The 22,662-nt window shown below is 45.6% G+C and overlaps 1 protein-coding gene across 2 annotated transcripts; it reads left to right on the plus strand.

Annotated features, from left to right (window-relative positions):
* Positions 1 to 1,663: 1,663 nt before the first annotated feature.
* Positions 1,664 to 22,420, plus strand: ppp3ccb (protein phosphatase 3, catalytic subunit, gamma isozyme, b). Of its 2 annotated transcripts, none has more exons than XM_063478929.1 (14): positions 1,664 to 2,266; positions 7,123 to 7,320; positions 7,564 to 7,688; positions 11,404 to 11,515; positions 11,595 to 11,740; positions 12,430 to 12,569; positions 14,160 to 14,237; positions 14,371 to 14,465; positions 14,580 to 14,705; positions 14,796 to 14,873; positions 17,203 to 17,287; positions 19,182 to 19,279; positions 19,899 to 19,925; positions 20,734 to 22,420. In XM_063478929.1, exons 1-14 carry the CDS (start codon positions 2,215 to 2,217, stop codon positions 20,916 to 20,918), a joined length of 1,545 nt encoding a protein of 514 aa, XP_063334999.1. In that variant the 5' UTR covers positions 1,664 to 2,214; the 3' UTR covers positions 20,919 to 22,420. The 2 variants fall into 2 exon arrangements, with proteins under 2 accessions (XP_063334999.1, XP_063335000.1); XM_063478930.1 differs by having other exon boundaries at positions 1,665 to 2,266; positions 20,743 to 22,420.
* Positions 22,421 to 22,662: the final 242 nt, after the last annotated feature.

The raw sequence follows: 22,662 nt of genomic DNA on the forward strand, positions 1-22,662 counted from the left end.
CCCGTCTCTCTTTTTATGGTAAATGGCCTGTATTTGTATAGCGCTTTACTTAGTCTCTATGGACCCCAAAGCGCTTTACACTACAATCAGTCATCCACCCATTCACACACACACTGGTGATGGCAAGCTACATTGTAGCCACAGCTGCCCTGGGGCGCACTGACAGAGGTGAGGCTGTCGGACACTGGCGCCACCGGGCCCTCTGACCACAACCAGTCGGCAACAGGTGAAGTGTTTTGCCCAAGGACACAACGACCGAGACTGTCGGAGCCGGGGCTCGAACCGGCAACCTTCTGATTACAAGACGAACTGCCAACTCTTGAGCCACGATCGCCCCAATTTTATTCCATTATTAAGTTCAATCATATTTTATATGATTTTATTTTGAGTTTCAGGTGAAAAAACTCATCAAACTCTGTGATGAAACTGATGTGACTTCCAGCCCTGGACAGACTGAGAGCTATTCACAGCTCTGTGTAATAATTCAATAATACATGTTTTATTTATCACAGCATTCAGAGCTCAGTTTTTTAAAACCAGTGAACCGGTGCCGGACGCTCTGTGTGTGAGTGTGAAGCTCAGGATCACCTGAGACGTCCTGCCCTGAGACCTTCAGCTCATTAAAGGACGCCGTGTGGTCACTGCAGGTAATGCCAGCAGTGACCACACGGAGGCGCTGTGGTGTTTGGCTTCAGCTCTGTGCTGCGCAAAATCCATCCAACAAATACAGCACGTGACGTCAGAAAACCAGCTGGTCGCTTCATCATCATCGTGAGGAAAATAAGACCGTGCTGCAGAGCAGGTGCCGAACTTAATTTAAAAAAAAAAAATCCAACAATTTTAAATGTTTTTATCCAACAACAGGTGACAGTGAAGCACACGTGGCTCTTTGTGACGTATTTCAGATCAGCTGAGTGTGCTATCATATTCAGCGTGTAACAGCATGTAATGCGCAGCACTTTTAAATATTACTGTGAGTGCGTTTAAAACAGACACTTCCTTGTTTTTCGCTTTATTTTATTGAAATGAGAATGAAAACTTTAAACTTTGAGAACGAAGTTTAGAATAAACACCAAGAAACATAGAAAACTTTCAGAAAACCATTCTTTAGAGTTCACTGTTTGTTAAAGACTAATATTACTTTTGTCACAATGAAACTGTGCTTTTTAAGGATAATATTTTTCTTCGTAAACAGTGTATGTAATTAAACATTTTTCCAAGACAGTGTCAGAGAAACTTTTCGGCTCGGGCTCCTTATTTTATATTACGCTTTTTTTAATGATTTTTTCCCCCTTTTTTTCATTTGTTTATTTTTAATTTTATCCCAAAGACACTGCATTTTAATTTATTTTGCCCCACAGACAGTGGTTATTCAATATTATTTTTGACTCAAACTTTTTATTTTCCGTAGTGTGTTTATTATTTAATTATATTTCTTAAATTTTTCTGTAGGGTGTATTTTTTTATTAATGTATTTGTATTTTTTTTATTCGTATTTTTATTAGAGATTATTATTATTTTCCGTACATTGTGTATTTTTATTTTATTTATTTATTCACACCGTAGACAGCAGTGTTTTTATTTATGCAGTTATTTTCCATTGACAGTGCGGTGCACGCGCTGAGTGGGCTCTGAAGGAGGCGCATTCATACCGCTTTAATACTACATTACCCACAACCCCCCGCCCGCGCTGAGCCATGTTGTAGGAAATCCGCTTGCGGCGGATTATTGTAATCCGACAGAGGGTCTGGGCGACACATCGGATCACGACAGGAAAAAACTGAAGCGCAGCGGCCTGGAACAGATGCACCTTGTCCGAGAATAACGGGATAAAGCCGAGACATGATCCGCCGCGCCGCTCGGTGCTGCTGAAGCCAGAGATCGGCGCTGCTGCCCGGGCCGCTTCCTGCCTGGACCGGGGGTCGGCATCACCGCACCGCAGAGAGGAGTAGGGCAGAGCGGAGAGGCTCCGGTTTGTCGGTGAAACGGACGCCCTCGCTCCCTCTTCCCTACCCTGGTCAGGTCTGACTCCAGCTCGGCTCGGTTCGGTTGCCCTGTACGCGGAGGGACGCGCTGCCGCCGCCGCTCCCAGCCCCACCACCAGCTAGCGCGGCTAGCTCGCTCCAGCTAGCCTGCTAGCTCGTCAGGAAGAATCGGTCCAGTTTAGTTCGGAATTTCTCCTGTTTTCCGGCCCGCAGCCCGCAGGGAGGGAGCATGTCGGCCAAAGACCAGAGCAAACTCTCCACCACGGAGCGGCCCGTCAAAGGTACGTGACTATCCGGCTTCAGAGCGCGTTCCTGGGGCAGGAAGTTGACGGGTGTCGGGGCTAATGGCTTCGCTAAATGTGAGCAGCTGGATGTCAGAGCCGCAGTTAGCGGTGACTTCTCCCCGAGCTGCCCGCTTTAACGCCTCTTCCATCAGGCAGGGGGAAACAGGCAGTCCGGCCAATCAATCAGCCCGCTAATCGATGCCGCGGCGGCTAATAACTTAGCCTTTTAGCTTAGTAGCCCGGAGCTCCAGATGTAGGTGTGCGGTGTGACAGCCCGCCGTCAAGCCACGCTCGATGCTTAGGTTCACGCGGAAAGTCCGCACGACGCCGCGGATACCTGGATCCTGTCCGCGGGTATACACCGCCCCGTGTGCGGCAGGCAGCTGGCCTCGTAATGGTTCAGGGGGTGAATAAACTGGCCTCATCAACCCCCCCGCCCCCCAATCTGCCCCGCTGTGTGTGTTTATGGAAAATTAGTTTGAAATTGAGGTTTGTGTGGAGGACTAAGCCACGTTCTGCTGCTGCGGTTTTTCTCTGCGGTGTTCAGAGCTCTCAGAGAGGCAGCAGCTGGTGCTTCACCGCTCTGCAGAACAAACACCCCCGAGACGAGCCCATCCGAGCCCGGAGGCAACCTCCTGCTCAGCATCACGGGCTCTCCCAACCCCAGCACACACGCCCCACATTTAAAGACCTATCAATTGAATTGAATTTATTATAATTTAATGAAAATATTTTTATTTATTTTTTATATTTTATAATTCAGTTCATCTTTATTTTGGATTTTTTTTCATTTATATTTTAGTTTTTTTTATTGTATCATTAGTGTTTTAGTTTATATTTGAAATGTTCTACCATTTAATTTCACAAATTATTTAGTTAGTTATGCTATGATTGTGGCGATTTCACAGTGTATAACCACATGATTATTATTATTATTATCAATCAGGAAAAAATATTAATAATATTAAAATGGTGGTGGATAGTGTCTCTCTTTACTTCTGCTTTTATTTTATTTTTGGAGTTTTTGATGGCACCTTAAAAAGCTGTTATTGGCCACTTTAGCCACCAATGAAATTATCCTGTTAGATTTAAACAGAACTTTTCATCTGCAAGAAGGCCCATGAGTCTGAGAGACACCGCTCCTCACCAACATCTACTGTTTTATAAGACCTGCTTATTACACAGTAGATGAATAAAATTATTAAGTTCAATGTCGTTATCATTTCTTCATGATGAAACAGGAAGTAATGAAGCTATTAGGAGTTGGCTCCAAACGGGCGGCGTTGGGTTGTGAACTCTGGTTCCTGTTGAATCACTGAAGCCTAAAATAACTTCCTGCTGCTCCGAGCATCAATGAATTTGAGAGTTTTTAGCGTGTTTTCGACTTGACTGTTAGGCCGGCTAATGTATGCTGATTGATCAGGAGCACTGCACAGATGGGCCATCGCTGGAGCCCAGTTTGGTGGTTGCTGGAGAATAAAACGGCTTTCTCTCTGAGTCATTGTGGTGTCGGGTGAAGCAGCAGGTGGGGTCATGTTTGATATGCTCACCGGGTTTGAGAAGCTTAGGAGGGCCACTGGTCATTACACAGACCTCCTTAACGCCGGTGCCGCCGCTCAGGAAGCCGACACGGCCGGCTCTGATTGGATTTACCTGCTCAGAATCACCTTTGATTGTTTATCTGGGAGCACCATCACAACAACTCTTCCAGGAATACCTGGATGGATTTCCAGATCCACTCTAAGAGTTTATCAGTTCGTTTTTAGAAGTCCAGAACCTTATCCTTCTGATAAGCTGCCCTGAGCACTCAGCCTCACTGTTGGTTTTCTCTGATGACAACCTGGTTGCTGTTTGGGTTAGGAATGGTCACAGAGAACAGCTCCTACTTGGATTCTGGGAATTTTCTTTGGGATGTTTCCACGTGTTGTTTGCAGCCCTGAATCAGCTCGATTGAATTATGTAATTACTTCAGGCTGAGCAGCGTGCTGCTGATGGCTGTAGTTCATCACAGCAGCCCAATCTGCAGCTTCCTGTTGAACCCTGTGTGTGTGTGTGTGTGTGTGTGTGTGTGTGTGTGCGCGCGTGTGTTCTGGCCTTTTGGCTTAGTTACCGATGGTAATCGAATCAGTCGGGCCGTCTGCCTCGCTCGGCATGTGTAATGATTCTGTCCTCATTCATGATTGATGGAGCCGGGCTGGAGGATGCAGCAGGATTGCTCTGCTGTCCTGGCCACTGTGATGGAGCTCCACCCTGGACCCCGTCCACTCCACCCACAGAGAATCGGGTCAGCACGGTCTCCAAAGCCTATAATCTTATGGTTATTCCATCAAACATCAAAAGGAAGGAAAATGCTGATCTGTTAAGGTGGTATGAGACTTTTTGGGGTGGGCCCGAACACGGAGTGCCGTCTGGGGCCTGTCCCGCTCAGGGGTACACGCCGACCCTCACCCTGTACGTTCGGGCGTTGTGCAGTCAAAAGGGTGCACATCTGCAGCACTTTAAGGGTCACATGAAGTTAGACAGGTATTTAGGTATTTACGGTGTGATTGGAGCTCAGTATGAGAGTCTTCACGTTAGTTTCTCCTTTCGCAGCTCTTAGCCTTGCTGTGGGTGCATCTCCTCACACGCAGAGTGGAGCAGAGGGAGGATGGGAAGGAGGTGGTAACCATCCAGGTGATGACAGAGCTGCTCCTCAGGTGTGACGCTGAAGCTAACAGGCGCTAGCGTTTGACCTCGATTTGTGGTAGATGCGTGAAGTCGTGCAGAGGTGTTCAAGTATGAACTCGAGGCAAGACTGAAAGTAACACACACACAACTGCAGGTTATTAACAGTAATGTGAAGCTGGCAGCCCGACCTGCTCTAACTTGTGTGGATGAGTCAGTTTGGGTTATTCGGCTGTGTGGGGTTTGTTCCTGAGCAGTTCCTTTTCTCTGTTGGTCACGTTAACATTGCTCGTTATCGATGGCTGCATCGGCTGCAGGAAGCTGTGAGTTCATATATATTCAAACAAGATGAAAATGAGCTCCTTATCTAACGAGTTCTCATTCTCGTCTGTGCAGATGTTTGCATGGCGGCGTTAATGTGAGACTCAGACTGAAGCCTTAGCTGTGATGGTTTGGCCTCAGACCAGTCCATAGACAGCACTGACCACCCCCTCCCCCCCCCATAAAGAAAGGGGGGGGGGGGGGTCTTCCATGTTTGGCATGTGGGCTTCAGTCCGTGGGTTCTGTCGTTGCTGTTGCTTGTGTTTAAATAAAGTTTCTTTGCACTCAGGTCTGATTCTGTGTGTCCTGCTGGTGTTTGCTCGCTGGCGGCACAGACAGAAACAAGTGGCCGTCTGTGCTGGGCCGGCTCGCTGCTTTGCTTATGTTTGACTAGCCGCGTGGCTTCAACAGCAAACAAAGCGCGGGGCGGCGGCAGCGCCTGAGTTTACTAAGCGTCTGAGCAGTTTCACTCTTCCTGTGTCCCTCCTGCTGATGGTTATTTGAATACCACTTCCTGCAGCGGTCGGCAACACCTCCTTTTCACAATCGTGGTTTTGTTTTTCTCTCTCTCTCTTCACACACTCCACTCTCCGAGTTGTCGGGCAGATAAATTTGTCTGGTGGGGACTCGCAGCTGCTTTTACTTCGATGAACCAGTTCACGAGGAGCTGCGACGTGATTGGCTGAACACGTGCGGCCTGGTTTGGTTTCAGCGCTGCGTGCTGATCTAGTGCGCCGTGCCAGGAGCGAGTGTTCAGGAATATTCAGTGTCTGCGTGATTGCTCCCGTCTTCTTAGAACTTCCTCTCGGTGCAAAGCTCGCATCACCATGTTTATGTCACCGCAGCAGTCAGGTGACCAAACAGCCTCTGACCTCACAGCAGGTGAACTGGGCGGTCGGAGCCGGTGTGGCGGGGAAAGGTGATAAAAACACAAAATACATGTTTGTGACCAATCACAGCGCACACTGACCCGCCTCTCTGACCGCACCGTCACTGAGTTCATGTAGACAGACAGACAGGTGATTCCAGGTCATAAATGTATCACATGACCTGGACCGTGCAGGTGAGAGCAGACAGTCATGTCATGTGTCCTTCTCCTCCTGCTTTTATATATTTTATTTATTCTTTAACTGTGATTCTGATTCCTGCTGCAGTGCAGCTGCTCGGGCTCAGCTGCTCAGTAACAGTTGTTACAGCAGCGGTTTTACAGCGTTGGTCCAAACACCTTTAACATCGCGGTGAAGGAACGTTAGTAACCGTGGGTGTAGAAGCTCGGCCCTGCCTGCTGGACTCTGTGAGCAGCGACGGGTTTTCTTGAAATAAGCTGCTTGGTATTTCCTGCAGGGCTGGGCCGTGCCGCCACACTCTGCTGCTTTGTGTTCAGGACGAGCCCCGACATGCCGCGGACACCTCACCGACGCTGATCTGCCTGTGGGCTTGCGTGGTTGGCTCTGAGGTGTGACCTGGATAAGTTTGGATTTGAAGTCAGTGGGCCTGCGCTTTGCAAACAAAGCTGCGGGTACCCGGGTGATCTCAGGTGTGCTGCAAAGGCACGTCGTGACCTCGCTGATGATAAGAGCAGTCCTAACGAGGCGTTATCTGAGCGTGGGAATGTTACAGCACAAGAACAGCCAGAAAACACCCGAACAGCGGACCAACCTTTATTAAAGATTACAGCAAGCGATCACCTGTCAGCAGGACAGGAATACGAGTTCCTGTTCAATATCATTAAATATCATCATTAAAAAGTAACAATTCTGTCCCTGAACGCAGCATGGAGCCCCTTTAAAGTAAAGGGTGAATGTTTTGTGTGTTCTGTATGAGGTCACAGTGTAACCGTGTCCCTTCTCTCTTTCATCTTTCTGCAGCCGTGCCGTATCCTCCTGGAGACCGCCTGACGGTCAAAGAGCTGTACGTGGACGGGAGGCCCAGTTTGGAGGTGCTTAAGGCCCATCTGGTAAAGGAGGGTCGGCTGGAGGAGGAGGCGGCCCTGCGGATCATCAACGAGGGTGCCGCCATCCTCCGGCAGGAGAAATGCATGCTTGAGGTGGAAGCCCCCATCACAGGTAAACCCTCGCCTTGACCCCGCCCACTCGGTATGTCAGCGACGTGCAGAGACATTTAAAGATGTCAGCTGAGAATTTATCACCAGCATGTTTTCCTCTTTGTTAGTGATGAAAGAACACGGTCTGCTAACGCTAACGTTACAGCTTTGCATGAGCGGCAGCTCATAATTATCCTCCTCTCAGCTCAGCCTGTGTCTGAAAGCAGCTGTAGTAACGCTGAGCTTGTTGTGTTTGTATGTGCAGTGTGCGGAGACGTCCACGGTCAGTTCTTCGACCTGATGAAGCTCTTCGAGGTGGGTGGGTCCCCCAGCACCACCCGTTACCTGTTCCTCGGGGACTACGTAGACCGAGGCTACTTCAGCATCGAGGTGCGTGTCTGTAGCTTCCTCGGCACAGGAAAGAAATGTCGTTTGTGCTTCTTTGTTGCCTTTTTATACTTTTTGTGCTCTTGTTTTGTGTCTCTTTTTCATTATTTTTTTGTTTTTTGGGTCACTTTGTATGTCTTCGGGTTGTTTTCTTCTTCTTTTTTGCTCTTGTTTTCGGTCTTTCTTTTGTGCTTGTCTTGAATCTTTTTTGGGTTGTTTTGTGGGTATTAGTTGGCAGTTGGGGCTTTCTCTCATTTATTCGTTGGCTCCTGCGTACTTATACCCGTCCAGGTTTGCTGTGCGTCTTCAGCCTTCTTGGGTGTTGTGGGAGTGTGTGCGGAGCTCGGAGTCGTCTTGTTTATTGTGTTGGAGTTGTCAGGATGTGTTGGTGCAGAAATCCTGGCGTGACATTTGGAGACTCGGCCCGCACGTCTCTGCAGGGCATCTTTAAATAGTCATGGGTAATAAAAGGCACACTGTTTGCCCCCTCGCCGCCCTGACTGCCACACCCACTCTTCCACACAAACACACCCTGCTAGACACATACACTTACACAAACACACACACTCAAACTCCAGCTGCGCCCCATCAGAGGGAGCACCGGGCGTCTTCTCGCATGGAGCTCCTGACATTTGTATGGCTGCCGTCGTGCTTCCTTGTTTGGGATTAGTGGACATCCTGGAGCTGCTCCTCCTCCTCAGCTCTGTCTGGACCTCAGAGACGCCATGTGTCATCGTCCTGTTTCAAAGTCACACTCAGTTTGCAGCAGCAGATGCTTGGCTGAACTCTGTTAAGACTCGTTTTCCAGACGACTCAACAGCCGCAGACCGAACGGCGTGCTGCGTGTCCCAACTCGGAGTCACGGCTGAATCAGCTGATTGCTCTAATGTCTTTTGTGTTTTTTGACCTTTTCAGACATTTAATTGGGCAGAAAAAGTCTCTCAGAAGTTTTAACTGCAGCTCAAATCTGAGTGTTTAGTCATACCACATGATCATGGCAGCACCACATGCTTCAGTTCCTGTGACGTCCAGCACAGGCAGCAGTGAGTCGGCCCCCGTGTTAAAACGTTGTAGCACAAATAAACATGTTTGCAGACTGATGCACAAACTGTTTGCTCTCTGGAGAAAAGACAGTTTTGCAGATTATCCATAAACTAAGAGGAACCTCATTTACTGCTAAAAATCTTCACTTTTTAGCCACAAACCAGAAATTCTTGAGGATAATTCCTCAATTTTTAAAATTAATTTAAGCAGTTTGAGGTCATCTCCTGTCTCTTTGAGGTTGTGTAGTTTTATTTTGTCTTGCTGTTTTCCTGCTGTTCTCTCCAGTCTCATCTTTCAAAGGCTGAATGGTGAAGCGTGCCGCTGCTCTTTTACTAACAAAGGGAACACGAGCGTAAAGTCACCCATGTCTGACACAAGCCGTGGCTTTACCAGCGCCATGAAGTTACATAATCGCATGTAGGAATGACAGCGTGCACGCAGCCCGACTCCAGCACTCGTTATTCTTCTCGTCTTCCTCTGCGCTCGGCTCAGTTGAACAGCTCGACGCCTTCAGAGCAGAAAAAACATTAAATTGAAACAGGTGGTGCACAAAAACACAGGAGGAGTGAGTGGCAGCTGAAAGGATCCGTGGGTTTGTTTGGAGGTTGAGGATGACGTCCGTCAGCTGCCGGTTTACTGCATGTCAGTGCTTCAGCAGCTCTTTCCCTGATGGAGATGAAGGTTTCTCCTTGATACTCGTATTCCCTCTGCACCGAGAGTTTCTGCTCGAGGACTGTCGGCCCCGGCCTGTAGCGATCAATAATGGCATCGACTAATCCCCCATAATTAATGAATCTGTCAGAGTCAGTAAACAGCGGCGGATCATCCCACAGCATCGGGCTGCTGTTAGTCATCTCACAGCCTGCAGACCGCCTCCTCCGCCGGCCTCCGCCTTCAGTCATGGCGGTGAACCGGGAATGATAATCCAACGTTATCATCCTGATTATTATGTCACATTCAGCGTAAACCTTTTATGTTTGCGCTTTATTTTCACCATGACGGTCTTGCCTCTCCCCACTTTAAAAGCTCACATCACTCACAACAACAGCTGGACTGTTTAACTGAAGGAGAATTTGGACCCAGGAGTGGTTAACACCATCAGTCTTAGAGAACTGTTCACGTGGAGTCATTTGATGGTGTTTCTCACTATTAACCCTGTGTGTGTGTGTGTGTGTGTGTGTGTGTGTGTGCGTTACTGCAGTGTGTACTAGGGCTGGGCCATATTATACCGTTCACGGTAATACCGGTATAATGTTAGGCAACGATAGGAAAATAAAATATCGCGATAGAATATGGGTCAAACGCGCATGCGCAGTGCCTTTTTCATACGCACATGGCCGATTGTTGAGTGAAACGGATGAACCAGAATTAGCTTGTAAAAATGGTGCCACTTCAGTGATGTGGAACTGGTTTGGTGTTTGTCCGTCAGATACACAACAAAGCACATTTTTTTTGTAGAACACGCAAGCGGCCGTCGTTATTGCCGTATTTGTCGGACTAAGGTGCTCGTAAATCTGGGAGTAATCTGGGTCCTAAACTGCCTCCGCTTCAGGTCCCGAAGTCAAACAAACACTGCAGCATCACTAAGAGTTAAAAACTGTCTAAATTCTTTCATCTTTAATAAAATGATCAGCATTGCTGCTTTACCAGGTGTAACTATGAAGTTTAAGATCCAGGCATACATGAAAACAGAATTTATTACATTTAACGGAGTTAGAAGTTAGCAGGAAGCTAGCGGAAGTTAGCTCGCTAGTTTCGCTAGTTACCTAAGCATGATATAGCATGTTCTGACTGAGAGATTTCTGAAAAAATTCAAATGTACAGCTCTGCTATCACTTCCAACATAAATGAAGACAGGAAACTAAACAGCAGTGACGTTTGTAAGGTTACTGAAGTTGGGCTAGCTGGTATACAATGATGTGCTACGTGATCGCTAGCGACACAGCTATGTTAGCATAACAAACAGTGAAGCTGGAGGAATCAAGGCTAACACTTTTCCACTCAATAAAAGTTAACGTGAAGTTTCCTGATGGTTAGAGACAAATGCAATCGCATAGCAGGATGCTGTAAACGGACCAAACTTTAGTCAGGAGAACAACTGAGATAATCCATCCACAATAGAAGGTTAGTCATTAATATAGTGCAACAACATGGGAATAGAGCAGCTGTGATAGAATACAGCATTAATGAATCAATGGTACAGAAGTGGAGGAAGCAAGAAGAATGAGTTGAATAAAGTTTGATTTATCTGACTGCTTTGTTTCGCTTAATGTGCCTTATAATCCCGTGCACCTTATGGTCCGAAAAATATGTATTTGACTTTTTTTATTTGGCACACTGCAGTTTAATGTTGCAAAGCAACTCTTTTTAACTTCAGTGGATATTATACATGGTTATGCTCAGGATATATCAGCCCATTTCTACTGGAAATGCCTTTTGGTTAAACTTTCAGCAAGGAATTTGCATTTGCACTGTTAAATTTTTATATAGCTTTAATGCACATAAAAAACAGCTTCTTGTTTAAGTGAAAATAAATGGATGGTGTTTTTTTGCGCTAGTAAAGTTGTGGAGTTGTATTTTGTCTCGCATCAATTATATCGTCAGTTATATCGTTATCGCAAATTTTCAAATATATATCGTGATAAATATTTTTGGCCATATCACCCTGCTCTAGTGTGTACTGTACCTGTGGGCCCTGAAGGTCAACCATCCCAACACCCTCTTCCTCCTCAGAGGCAACCACGAGTGCCGACATCTCACAGAGTACTTCACCTTCAAGCAGGAGTGTAAGTGTTTGTCCTCACACACCAGCATCAGAGACCGCTTATCTGACTGCAGCTGACCTTGGTGTGCGTGTGTTTCCAGGTAAGATAAAGTACTCTGAGCGTGTATACGATGCCTGCATGGAGGCGTTTGACTGCCTGCCTCTGGCCGCCCTCCTCAACCAGCAGTTCCTGTGTGTGCACGGAGGTCTGAGCCCTGAGATCACCTGCCTGGATGACATACGAAAGGTGAGACGTGTTACATCACGAAGGGCTGACAGCCAGAGTCTTCAGTAGGCACGTCACTGATAGTTTGAAGTTTTGCATTTTTCATCGATTTCTAATAATAACGTAAATGTTTGTAAATGTTTATAAACCACAAGCCTAAATCTGACTTCACTGAATTCTTTGTTTACGACATGTGCTGGCCCATGGCTGGCTTACTTGGGTCAGCCAATCAGAAGAAAGTGTGCTTTTAGGGAGGAGGGCCTTAGGAAGAGTGAGAGAGTTATTGAGAGAGAGTTTGGCTCTTGTCCTAAAAGGCTGATTCTGTTCATCTGGACGTAGTGTTTTTAGTGGGAGAAGCTTTCGTCACTCATCCAAGTGACTTCTTCAGTCTCAGCTGACTGCAGGTTTCCACAATCTTATAAACAGTACATTTGCATAATGACTGAAACCAGCCCACTGAAGGAACAAAGGGGCTGTGAGGTTAGTTCCTTGATCCTTAATGAGTGATGAGTGACAAAACATTCTGAAAATGCTACGTCCAGATGAACAGAATCAGCCTCTTGGGATTTACTTACCTGGATGATTGAGAATGCATCAAGATATTAGAAGAGCCGGCAGGCGAAGAATCAGAGCTGGAAACGATTTACTCTTCATGGCGGTGGTTTATAAACACATTCACTTTTAGAGTTTAAATTATCTGTTTTTTCCAGCTGGACCGGTTTAAGGAGCCTCCGGCATTCGGGCCAATGTGCGACCTGCTGTGGTCGGACCCGGGCGAGGACTACGGCTCAGAGAAGACCCAGGAACACTTCTGCCACAACAGTGTCAGAGGCTGCTCTTATTTCTACAGGTACAAGCCACCCCGCTGCCGCCCGAGCACCAAAAAGCAGAGCGCTCTGTTAATCCGAGCTGATTAAAGCTTTTACAAACAATGGCTTATCTGTGGATAAGTGAGTGCCGTTAAATCCGCTGTCACACAGATACTGAAAATAAATATTAGCATTCCCTGCTCTGTCTTAATATTTGAGCTGAATCTGCAGCGTTGACACTGCTCGGAAGTCACAGGGCGACGAAAGCTGCTCCTAAGCCTCTTTTATCCACCATTAGTTTGTTTCAGTAGCTCGACATTTACAGAACTCATTACAGCGAGCATGTTTGCGGCCGTCTGGCCTTTATTACCGAGTCAGCACACACAAACCTGAGCGAGCATCTGGGTCGCTTCAGACGGCGTCTCAGACCCACCACTGGACACGACTGACTGGGAGGATCCACACAGACCCACACCACTACAGGAAGTAAAGACGGCCTTACTTAGGGTGGAGGCCACATATACAGTGAGAGGAAAAATGTGACGCTGCATCGATTTTAACGTGAAATAATTCAAGAACAGAGGCAGCAGCATCAGATGTTTACTTCCCGTCTCTATTTTTAGGGTCAGAAAAAAGGTCTGGGGTTTCTTTTTTTCTTTTTTCTTTTTTGAAACGTTGCTCAATAAAAGTGCTTCTATCAATCACTGATACAGGAAGTGTATCCTTTATTAAAGTAAACAGGAATTCAGTAAACAGATAGCTCCCTGCAGTTTTTAAGACGGAATGTTTTCTTGCACTTCCTGATGCGGAGCATCGGTGACCTCTGCTGGAGGTTTCATCCTGTTAAATGGGAGTTTTTTCTTTCCAATGTCGCCAAGCGTTTGCTCAAAGGGTGTCATGTGATAACTGTGGGGTCTTTATTAAGCTCCCTGAGGTAACTGCTGTTGTGATGTGGTGTTACACAAAAATAAATTGAAATGTTCCTCAACTGTAAGCCTTGGGCTTCCATGATGCTGGTGGCCTCAGGCTCAGGCTTAAACTCAGGTTTAAGCGATGATTGTGTGACATCACCTGAACACCTGACCCATGCAGACTGAGCTTCATGAAGGCGCCTCCATCTTCTTTAATATGTGGTTTGCTGAATGAATCATCTTCTTGAACTTTAGTCAAGTGATGAAGGGGATGCATTTCTGGGCTTTGCTTTTAGTTGAGTGAGTGTGGATTAAAGAAAAAAAACTAAACAGGAAGAGTGTGTGTGTGTGTGTGTGTGTGTGTGTGTGTGTGTGTGTGTGTGTGTGTGTGTGTGTGTGCGCGCGCGCGCGCGCGCGCGCGTGTGGGTGTGTGTTGGGTATAATTTTCTGAAGTGAGCTGGCATTTCTGTGAGGATCTGATCCCCCCCCCCGTGTAAAGCCCCGACCTTAATTAATCCTAATTTTAGCGCTTTCAGCATCGCTTGTCATACTCCAGTTTGAGCAGCCCTCTTAGCTGTCATGGTAACTGCGGCGGGTTGGAGGAGGCGGTTCTGATGCTCGTCACATTCACTGAGATCACCTCCATCTGTGTGTGTGTGTGTGTGTGTCTTGTAAAAGTCGTTCTTTAAAACTCTTCTTCTTGTCGTGTTTGTGTTTCAGTTACCCGGCAGTCTGTGACTTTCTGATGAACAATAACCTGCTGTCTGTAATACGAGCACATGAAGCTCAGGACGCTGGGTGAGTTCATTACGGCTGTTTATAAACAAAAGTGTGTTTTCATGACTGTGTGTGTGTGTGTGTGCGTGTGCGCGCTCGTGGACGTTAGAGGAAGTGCAGTGTTTTTAAAGCACCGTCCATTTGTCTCCTGCAGGTATCGAATGTACAGGAAAAGTCAGACGACGGGGTTTCCTTCTTTAATCACAATCTTCTCGGCTCCCAACTACCTGGATGTGTACAACAACAAAGGTAAGAGGACCAGAGGAGGAGGGAAAACATGACAGCAGGAGGCAGGCTGATGGAGTCGCGATAATGAGAGTGTGTGTGTGTGTGTGTGTGTGTGTGTGTGTGTGTGGTCCTCAGCGGCGGTGCTGAAATACGAAAACAATGTGATGAACATCCGGCAGTTTAACTGCTCCCCTCATCCTTACTGGCTGCCCAACTTCATGGATGTCTTCACCTGGTCTCTGCCCTTCGTTGGAGAGAAAGGTGAGGGTCAAAGAGGAGGGAGGATCTTTCTAAAGTTTGCATTCTGTGATAACCAATCAGACATGCCGCCGTGTGTGTCCTCTGAAACAGTGACGGAGATGCTGGTGAACGTGCTGAACATTTGCTCCGATGACGAGCTCCTATCCGAAGCCGACGACACGGGCGAGGGTAAGAACGCCTTTAGCCACCCCCATTTAGTTTCCACACGCGCTCAGTAAGGCTCGACCTGCACGGACGGCAGTTTGGCACCTTTGTATTTCTTGTCATGTTAGGTTCACATGGTCACGAGGGTGTCACACATACCTCCTGCAGCAGGTTCACACGTTTTATTTTCACTGTCTTCACAGTGAATTCTGTGCGGTTTTCTTAGATAAAGTGCAGCTCGCAGCAGTGAGACAGGATATCAGACTATCCTTGAACACACGACACTGACCTCTGATGGCGGTGATAAAAACACGACTCTGTGCTGAAAGCTTTAGTTTTCTTACAGTCGAGCTGATGTAAAGTGGATCTGATTCATGTCTCTGCTGTTCCAGTGGGACTTTCATGGTAAAATATCTAATCATGAGCTCAGTCTGTGTTCAGTAATCTCTGTGAGCCCAAAGCTCAGCATGCACACTGCTCTGAACACTCAGTTTACCCCTGTTTTTTTTTTTTTTTTCTACTTTTGGATCTCTGTGATGTCATAGAGAGCAGGGCTGAGATGTTCTGGTTTAGATCAGCTTCACTGAAAGTGCTGTGTGCCAGCCAGATGGTGCTCTGGGGTGTTTTATTAGCTGCTGACAGGCTGACTGTGGAGGCCGGCGAGTCAGAGAAGCTTTTAAAAAAAGAAAAAAAAATGTCAGTAGTATCTGGCGTGTTGCCATGGCGACCTGCAGCGGGTGCTTAACACTGAATGTAAATGAATCAGATGCGTTGGGGCCCAGGGAGGAAGTGAAACCCTGAGGGAAGTCGATGTGTGGCGGCAGCTGTTAGAGCGAGTTTGGCTCATAACTGCGAGAGCGCAGTCGCTATTAGCCCCGCCCCCTCTGTGGTTGGCTGATTATTACTGTGATAATCTCTGCTAACAATGAGACGGTTATGAGGAAGATGAAGGAGATACCTGCTGTGGGGTTTACAATCTTACTGATTCAGGAAGAAATAAATGTTTTATTCCGTCAGAGTTACAGGTCAGCTCAGATTATCAGATTATTTCATCCTCTGAATTAATCATTAATGCTCAGAACACTTCAGCAGGTCTCTGAAAGGAAGACGACATTGAGCTGTGTGCGTGTGCATTAAACACTGAGGTTATCACAGCTTCCTCTAGTCTTGGATCTTTGTGATGTCACAGAGAGTCAAAGTTTTGTTTACCAGTGCAGACAATCAGAACATGGTTTCCTTAAAGGAAGATGAGCTAAAAAAGCTTGTTTCAGAGTGAGCTGAGGCTCAGGATCAGATACAGAAGCATTATTCTGAATTGTGCATCATACAAAGCTGCTCTACGAGTGTTCAGGAATAAAAACCTGGAGCAGGAAATGGGCAGAACTGTGAATCCACTCCGACAGCTCGATCAGTGTCGGCCTGAAGCTCAAGAAACTGAGGAAACAATTTTTTAAATAGTCTTTACTTGTGTGGACGGGGAACGATGAAAAAAGAGGAGCCTGTTGGGTATTTTTGAATGATGAGCTCTGGAATTAAAAAAAAAAAAACTCAGGAAAATAAACTGGATGAAATCTACTGCAGCAAACTGAGATTGAAAGAAAATGTTTTTAACTGTTAAAAGTCCAAAATTTATTCCCTCAATCACATTTACCAAAGACAACTACTTTTCTGGGGCGATTCCGGCCCCTGGGCCTTATGTTTGACACCCCTGGGAGGAATGATACGTTTAATGCTGATAATAAGACAATTAAAAATGAATTAATCCAGCTTTCCTGTTTAAACTTGAACTATAAATGTGTCATAATACTTTAAACTTACTGAAAACTCGCTGCATGGGTGACATGCTCGGGTTCATTGGGTTTAAATATGTCTGTGCATCATCTGTTTTCTCGTGTGACGGTTCACTGAATTTGTGAATTTTTAGACAAATTTGTATGCTCAAAAATATACTTTTCCTCTGCTCATATTATTATGTGGTAGTTAGAAGTTATTGATATATTCCCATCAGGTCATAACTAGTCTGCACATTCGGTGTATTTTTCTATGCATGTGACTTTTTTTAAAGTCTGTGTATTTGTTATTTCTGTGTACAAGTTACTTATTTCTGATTTAAGGCTGGTTCACACGGTTGAATTCTCCGACCCAGCTGCTTGGCTCTGAGGTTTTGCTCACTGTGTTCTGCAGATGTCTTGGTTAAATCCAGTTCTGCCTCAATTTCTAAAAACAGTCAGACTCTCATCTTGATATCCTTACGAACGTTTCGTCGACCCTGACAAGCTTCCGCAGTTTAGATCGAGTTCTTCATTTCAAATGTCACCAAACTTTTCAAGACTTTTTCCATTCTGCTCCTCAGGTGGCGCTCCGGCTGTCAGGAAGGAGGTGATCAGGAACAAGATCCGGGCGATTGGAAAGATGGCTCGCGTCTTCTCCGTGCTCAGGTGTGTTTTTTATTCCTGAAGGTTTGGGTGAAGTTTATACTAAAATGAGACTCTCTTTAACATCAGGGCCGTGTTTAGAAGCAGGAGAGGGTTTAAGTCCTTTTTCTGTATGATTTCTTTCTTTCTTTTTTTAATCGTCACTCTAAAATGTGGAATAATGAGGTTGTTGGAGCACGGTACTGAGAGTTTTGTTCCACTTTGATTTAAGGCTAATGAGTTTCTCACTCGTTTACATTTGTCCTCCTTTGATTCTGTGGAAGTGTGTCAGAATAATTTGTCCTTAAAGTGTGACTGCTCCTCTTCAGAAAATGTCTTGCTGTTATTTTAAGGCTCAGGAAAGCATCGCAGGCACCTTATCTCGAGTCCGTCTTTATGACTGAGTTGATCTCTATCAGCAGTTTAGTTCTACTTCTGTTTGCACTCACTTCTTAAACCGAGAACTTTGTTTCATTACAGCTTGGTGTCTTTTTACTGAAGTACAAATCATAAAATGAAAATTAGGACTATAATAAAATCAAATGAAACTCTCCCACACCCAGGATATCAGATATGATATAAAACCACAGATACAGACATGTGCAAAGAACAAAAGCCTGAAAAAACACTTTCAGGTGATTTCAGGTCAAGTTTAAACCAGTTAAGCAGATATATTGGCCCGTGTACGGGAATCTGAACAGCTCAGCAGTGTTTTATTGGACCTGCTGCTAACAGAAGCTCATTAATGCTTTCTAAACTAACAGGTTTAACAGATATCTGCACATGATTATTTAGACATCTTAGGAAATGGACAGTCTTTGGTACCAGAAGCGTTCTGAATTCTGATTGGCTTTGGCTGTAGTCAGGCGAAAAGTCGGTGTGGTTTGGACAAAGTCTGACTGACAAGGTGGGATTTTTTTTCACACCTGACCAACACAAACGAGGGTGTGTTTGCCTGATATTTAGACTTGGCTTCAGTTACTCGGGTTTGACCTAAACAAATATTATGTTTGAACAAATCAGTTTGTTGTACAGTTTGAGTAATTTAGTAGTTCGTTAAATGCACAAAAGAGTGACTGTTCTGTAGTAATATGTAAAAACATTTAGTTCAGCCACAAATGAATTCAACCCTAGCTTCTTCAGAGAACTGACATCAGCCGAGTAGAAACAAATAGCCGTGTGTTGTCTGGATAGAGCAGCACCTTTATTATGAAGTTTAGAAGGGTGAATAAAAAAATCTCAGCAGGCCAGTGATTGACCACGTCAGAAAAATGTGGCTCAGCAGATAAACTTTTATAGGAGGTCCTGTTTGTGAATGCTTGCATGAAGGTAGGTAAAGCTTTTATGTCATTCTTTATGAAAATCACTTCATGTTTCAGTTATTTTTTGCAAATACCATCGTCTGCAGTAAAAGACTAAACAGGTGACTTGTCTCCTGGTGGAGAGGAACAAGCTTGCCTCAGAAAACTGAGAAAGAGGTTTGCATGTGTTTGCATCTCAGTGTGGATGCTAATAAAGAGTACCTCCACCTAAGCAGGAGCTTAAAAAGGCTCCAAAGCTGGGGCTCTACAAACGTGCTTTGTTCCTAGTTTCTGCTGTGTGGCACATAGGAAACACACAGGAGGCTATGAAAGGTTGTGTGGAGCTTTGAGCTCTGGTTATATCATAAACAATAATCTGGAGAGCTAATCTGGTCAAATATTGGCGAACCAGGTCAGGAGGAGTCCTTGTTTCTTCTTTCAGGTTTGTTGTGCAGCAGTGACCTCCTCCTTCCATCTGTGCTGTCTCTGAAAACATCACGCCGTCATATTTAGACTTCCTGTCTGGAGGCTTTTGAAGTAAACTTTTAACAACTGTGCCTCATTGGTGACACGATCAGCTGACACTCTCTAATGATGTTGTGTTTGTGTGTCGGCAGAGAGGAGAACGAGAGCGTACTGCAGCTGAAGGGGCTGACCCCGACGGGGACGCTGCCCCTCGGTGTTTTGTCCGGCGGTCGACGGACTCTGCAGAGCGGTGAGTGCGAGCGCGGCCGAGCATCCCACCAAACACTAACCCAGAGTCCAGCTAACACTAACCGCCCCATGCCTGCACTCACACCGAGAGACTAACCGCCGAGAAACCGCCCCCGCCTCATCAGCACGTAGCCTGGTGGAAATGTCGAGTGGCCTCGATTCTCCTGTGACGGACCAACCTGTGCACATCTCTGCAGCACACTGGCCTTCAAAGACAAACGGCTGCAGGGAAAGCAAGCACATATCAAACTGCATTTACTTATTTTCATGGATTTATGGCTAATTATACTTATTAGGACCGATTGGGAGGCGCGTCACGTTTAGACGCCAAAATCGTCACTTTGATATGACGGTAGAGTCAGGCGCGGGTGGTTTGTCTTTGCGGGGCAGCGTGGCGTTTCTGACAGACCCCCGTAAACCCAATGAAGATGTTAGCTGTGCTCTAATCTCGGACTCTGTGGTCAGGATGGTGGGGTGGTGGGGGGTGGGTGGGGTTGTATGATGATTGACTCCATGTTAACAGGACTGATAACGTGACTGACTGAATGCATTGATATATAACGTTCCCACTCTCTCTCCATTGGTTTTTTGGCATGGCACTTCTACTCACGCTTACACAGCCACCGTAGAGGCAGAAGAGGCACGAGGTATGCAACCGACCCTCCGACTCTCTGTGTAACTGTCTGTGTTCACCCACTCTGAAATATGTCTGTGCTGTTGGTGTCTAATGTTCAACCTGAACCTTTTATGAGCTAAATGTGAGAGCTGATTATTGATCACCTGTTTCTTTGTCTTCATGCTGTCTTTGTCCTGTTTCAAGTAAGTTTCCTCACCTTCTCTTCCTGTTTTTAAAAGTGACTGTGTTTGTGCAGCGGGTCAGAAACAAGCCAGCAGGACAGGAAAAGTTCACACACTTACAAGTTATAAAATAAAAAGTGAAATATTTTAAATGATGTTACACGCTAATAAAATACTGTAGTAAAATACTAATTTATTACTAAAATTTGCTGAAATAAAAATGACAAAATGTTAAATAGTAAATACTAAAATATCTAAATAATACTAACATAATTTCCATAATTATATATTACTAATTAGAAATATCCTTAAAGTACAAAAATATTGCTGAAAATAATTTTGATTAAATGTTCTCTTTACATTTTACATTTTTGACAATTTATTTTATAAATTAAATGTAATTTGTTAAAAGTAATAGAAGTATTTTACTGAAATTTTAAAGAAAAATCTCAGAATTTTTAAAAAATATTTCTTAAAACTGGAAAGTTTTTTTACACAAATCATTGAAATGTGTCATAAAATATTAGCATTACGTGCAGACATTGAAAATACATTTTAAAGTAAAGCTGGACGGCGGCGTCCATCGCTGGCGGTGACCTTCTGACCCGGCTGTGCTTGACGTCTCCTCGTGTCTAACCTCTTCCTGTTTCCTCGCAGCCATTCAAGGCTTCAACCCGCAGCACAAGATCCAGAGCTTCGAGGAGGCGCGAGGGCTGGACCGCATCAACGAGAGGATGCCGCCGCGTCGCGACAGCAAGCAGCACGAGGCCCCGCCGTCCCTCAACAACCTGCCGGCGAGCACCGGACCCCCGGACAAGAACGGCACCAACGCTCAGGCCTAGACCCTCCCCCTCCTCTCCCTCCTTCTCTCCTTCCCTGCCTCCTTTCCTTTCCTCCCCTCTCTCCTCCCTCCGTCACGAGCGGCAGACGAGGCCGTTCAGTCCGAGCGACTCGCCGCGCTTTATTTATTACATCATCGGTTAAATATCGTAGATCCAGACTGAACAGGAAGAAGTCTCAGCGCCGCTCGATGCCTCCAATCAGGAGGCAGCTGGTACTCGATGCCACACCTTCGTATCAGCCACACCTCTTTTTCTTCTTTTTTCTTCTTTGGTCCGGGGAGGAAGTGACGCTCATTCAAACGCTGTGTTCGTGCCCACACACACACACACACACACACACACACACACACACACACACACACACACACACACACACACACAGATCCATCCTTTCTTATGCCAACGATAGTGTGACTGAGCTCCGCCGAGCGAGTATTTACATTTATAATATATGTATATTTTAATTGTTCCCTCTTTTCAATGTGATGTTTTTTGTTTGTTTGTTTTTGTTTTTTTTTATAACATAGACTTAGGCTTTAACTATCCAGGTGGGAGGGGGCGGAGCGAGAGTGGAGGGAAAGAGTTGAAGGTTCTGCTTTATTAAAACTGAGTTTCTGAGCTGAAGCTCCTAATTCTGGAAAAATGACTCGAGCCTCCTCGGCCGGTTGAACTTCAGACAGATCTGTTATATTCCAATATTTTGGGAAAGCCGGGAATGCGTCATGCTCCTGTTTTACAGGAGTGAGTTTAACATGTCCTCCACTGGCGCTCCAGCGCGTTTAAGTGAAATGCACCTTTACAAATCCATCGCAGCTCTTTGGGAAAATCGTTATAAAAGAATTCTATTAAAATCATTGGTCAAAAATATCTGAGAAAAATGGAAATGACAGCCTGAGAAAATATTTTAATGAATTAAAAACTTCAAAAGAGAATTCTGTCAAAAACACATGTAGAATATTCAAAAACAAATCAGAGAAAATCTGAAAATTATAATTTGTGAAACTTATCAGAGGGAAAAAAGTTTAAAAAAAGTGTACATAAATAAAATTCTGTTAGTAAATGGCTTGAGTGATGACGCACAATAAAGCTGAATCATTTAAAATGACGGCAGTCAGAAACCACCGATCCTCTTCGTCTCTGAGCTGGATGTAAATAATAACCATAATCATCAATAATGATAATTTACGTCAGTTTTGATTGAAATTGATTAATGAGACCGGCAGTTTTAGTAGAACAGAAGAGCCCTTCACACAAAGAGGAGGAGGGAGTTTCAGGTGTGCTTCAGGTGTGATGAGGACCTGCGTGGGTTTGATTTGACTCTTGATTTATTTTTGGTGGGGGGGAGGGGGGGGTGTTTGCCGGGCCTCATTTCTCAGAACATATCTCACCGAATGTACAGAGAGGAAAAAACATCTGGATGTTTGTCTGTAAGCAGCTGGATTTGTTCCTGCGAGGCCTCATCTCTGTAGACGTTTCACTCATTCAATAAAAACTCAACAACAGCTGCTCAGTGTGTGTCTGTGTGTGTGTGTGTCTGTGTGTGTGTGTGTGCGCGCGCTTTGGTCTCAAGGACGCCGTCTGTGTGCGAACGGGTCGCCGAGCAGCTGCCAATCAGAGTGCGGCGTGGAAGGTGGTCCTTTGTGCAGCTTTTATCTGTTACCAAGCAACGCAGACTCTCCACATCATCACCTGCTGCTCACTCCACATGAAGTAGCTCGCAGCCAGGCGGGAAAGGCTTACGATG

The sequence above is a fragment of the Pelmatolapia mariae genome, linkage group LG7 (assembly GCF_036321145.2).
Source record: "Pelmatolapia mariae isolate MD_Pm_ZW linkage group LG7, Pm_UMD_F_2, whole genome shotgun sequence".
NCBI lineage: Eukaryota > Metazoa > Chordata > Actinopteri > Cichliformes > Cichlidae > Pelmatolapia > Pelmatolapia mariae.

Coding starts and splice junctions, on each gene's coding strand:
- ppp3ccb (XM_063478929.1), top strand. CDS start 2,215: ATGTCGGCCAAAGACCAGAGCAAACTCTCCACCACGGAGCGGCCCGTC. Junction 7,689..11,403: donor GAGGCTACTTCAGCATCGAG/GTGCGTGTCTGT, acceptor ACCCTGCTCTAG/TGTGTACTGTACCTGTGGGC. Junction 19,926..20,733: donor AGAGGCAGAAGAGGCACGAG/GTATGCAACCGA, acceptor GTTTCCTCGCAG/CCATTCAAGGCTTCAACCCG.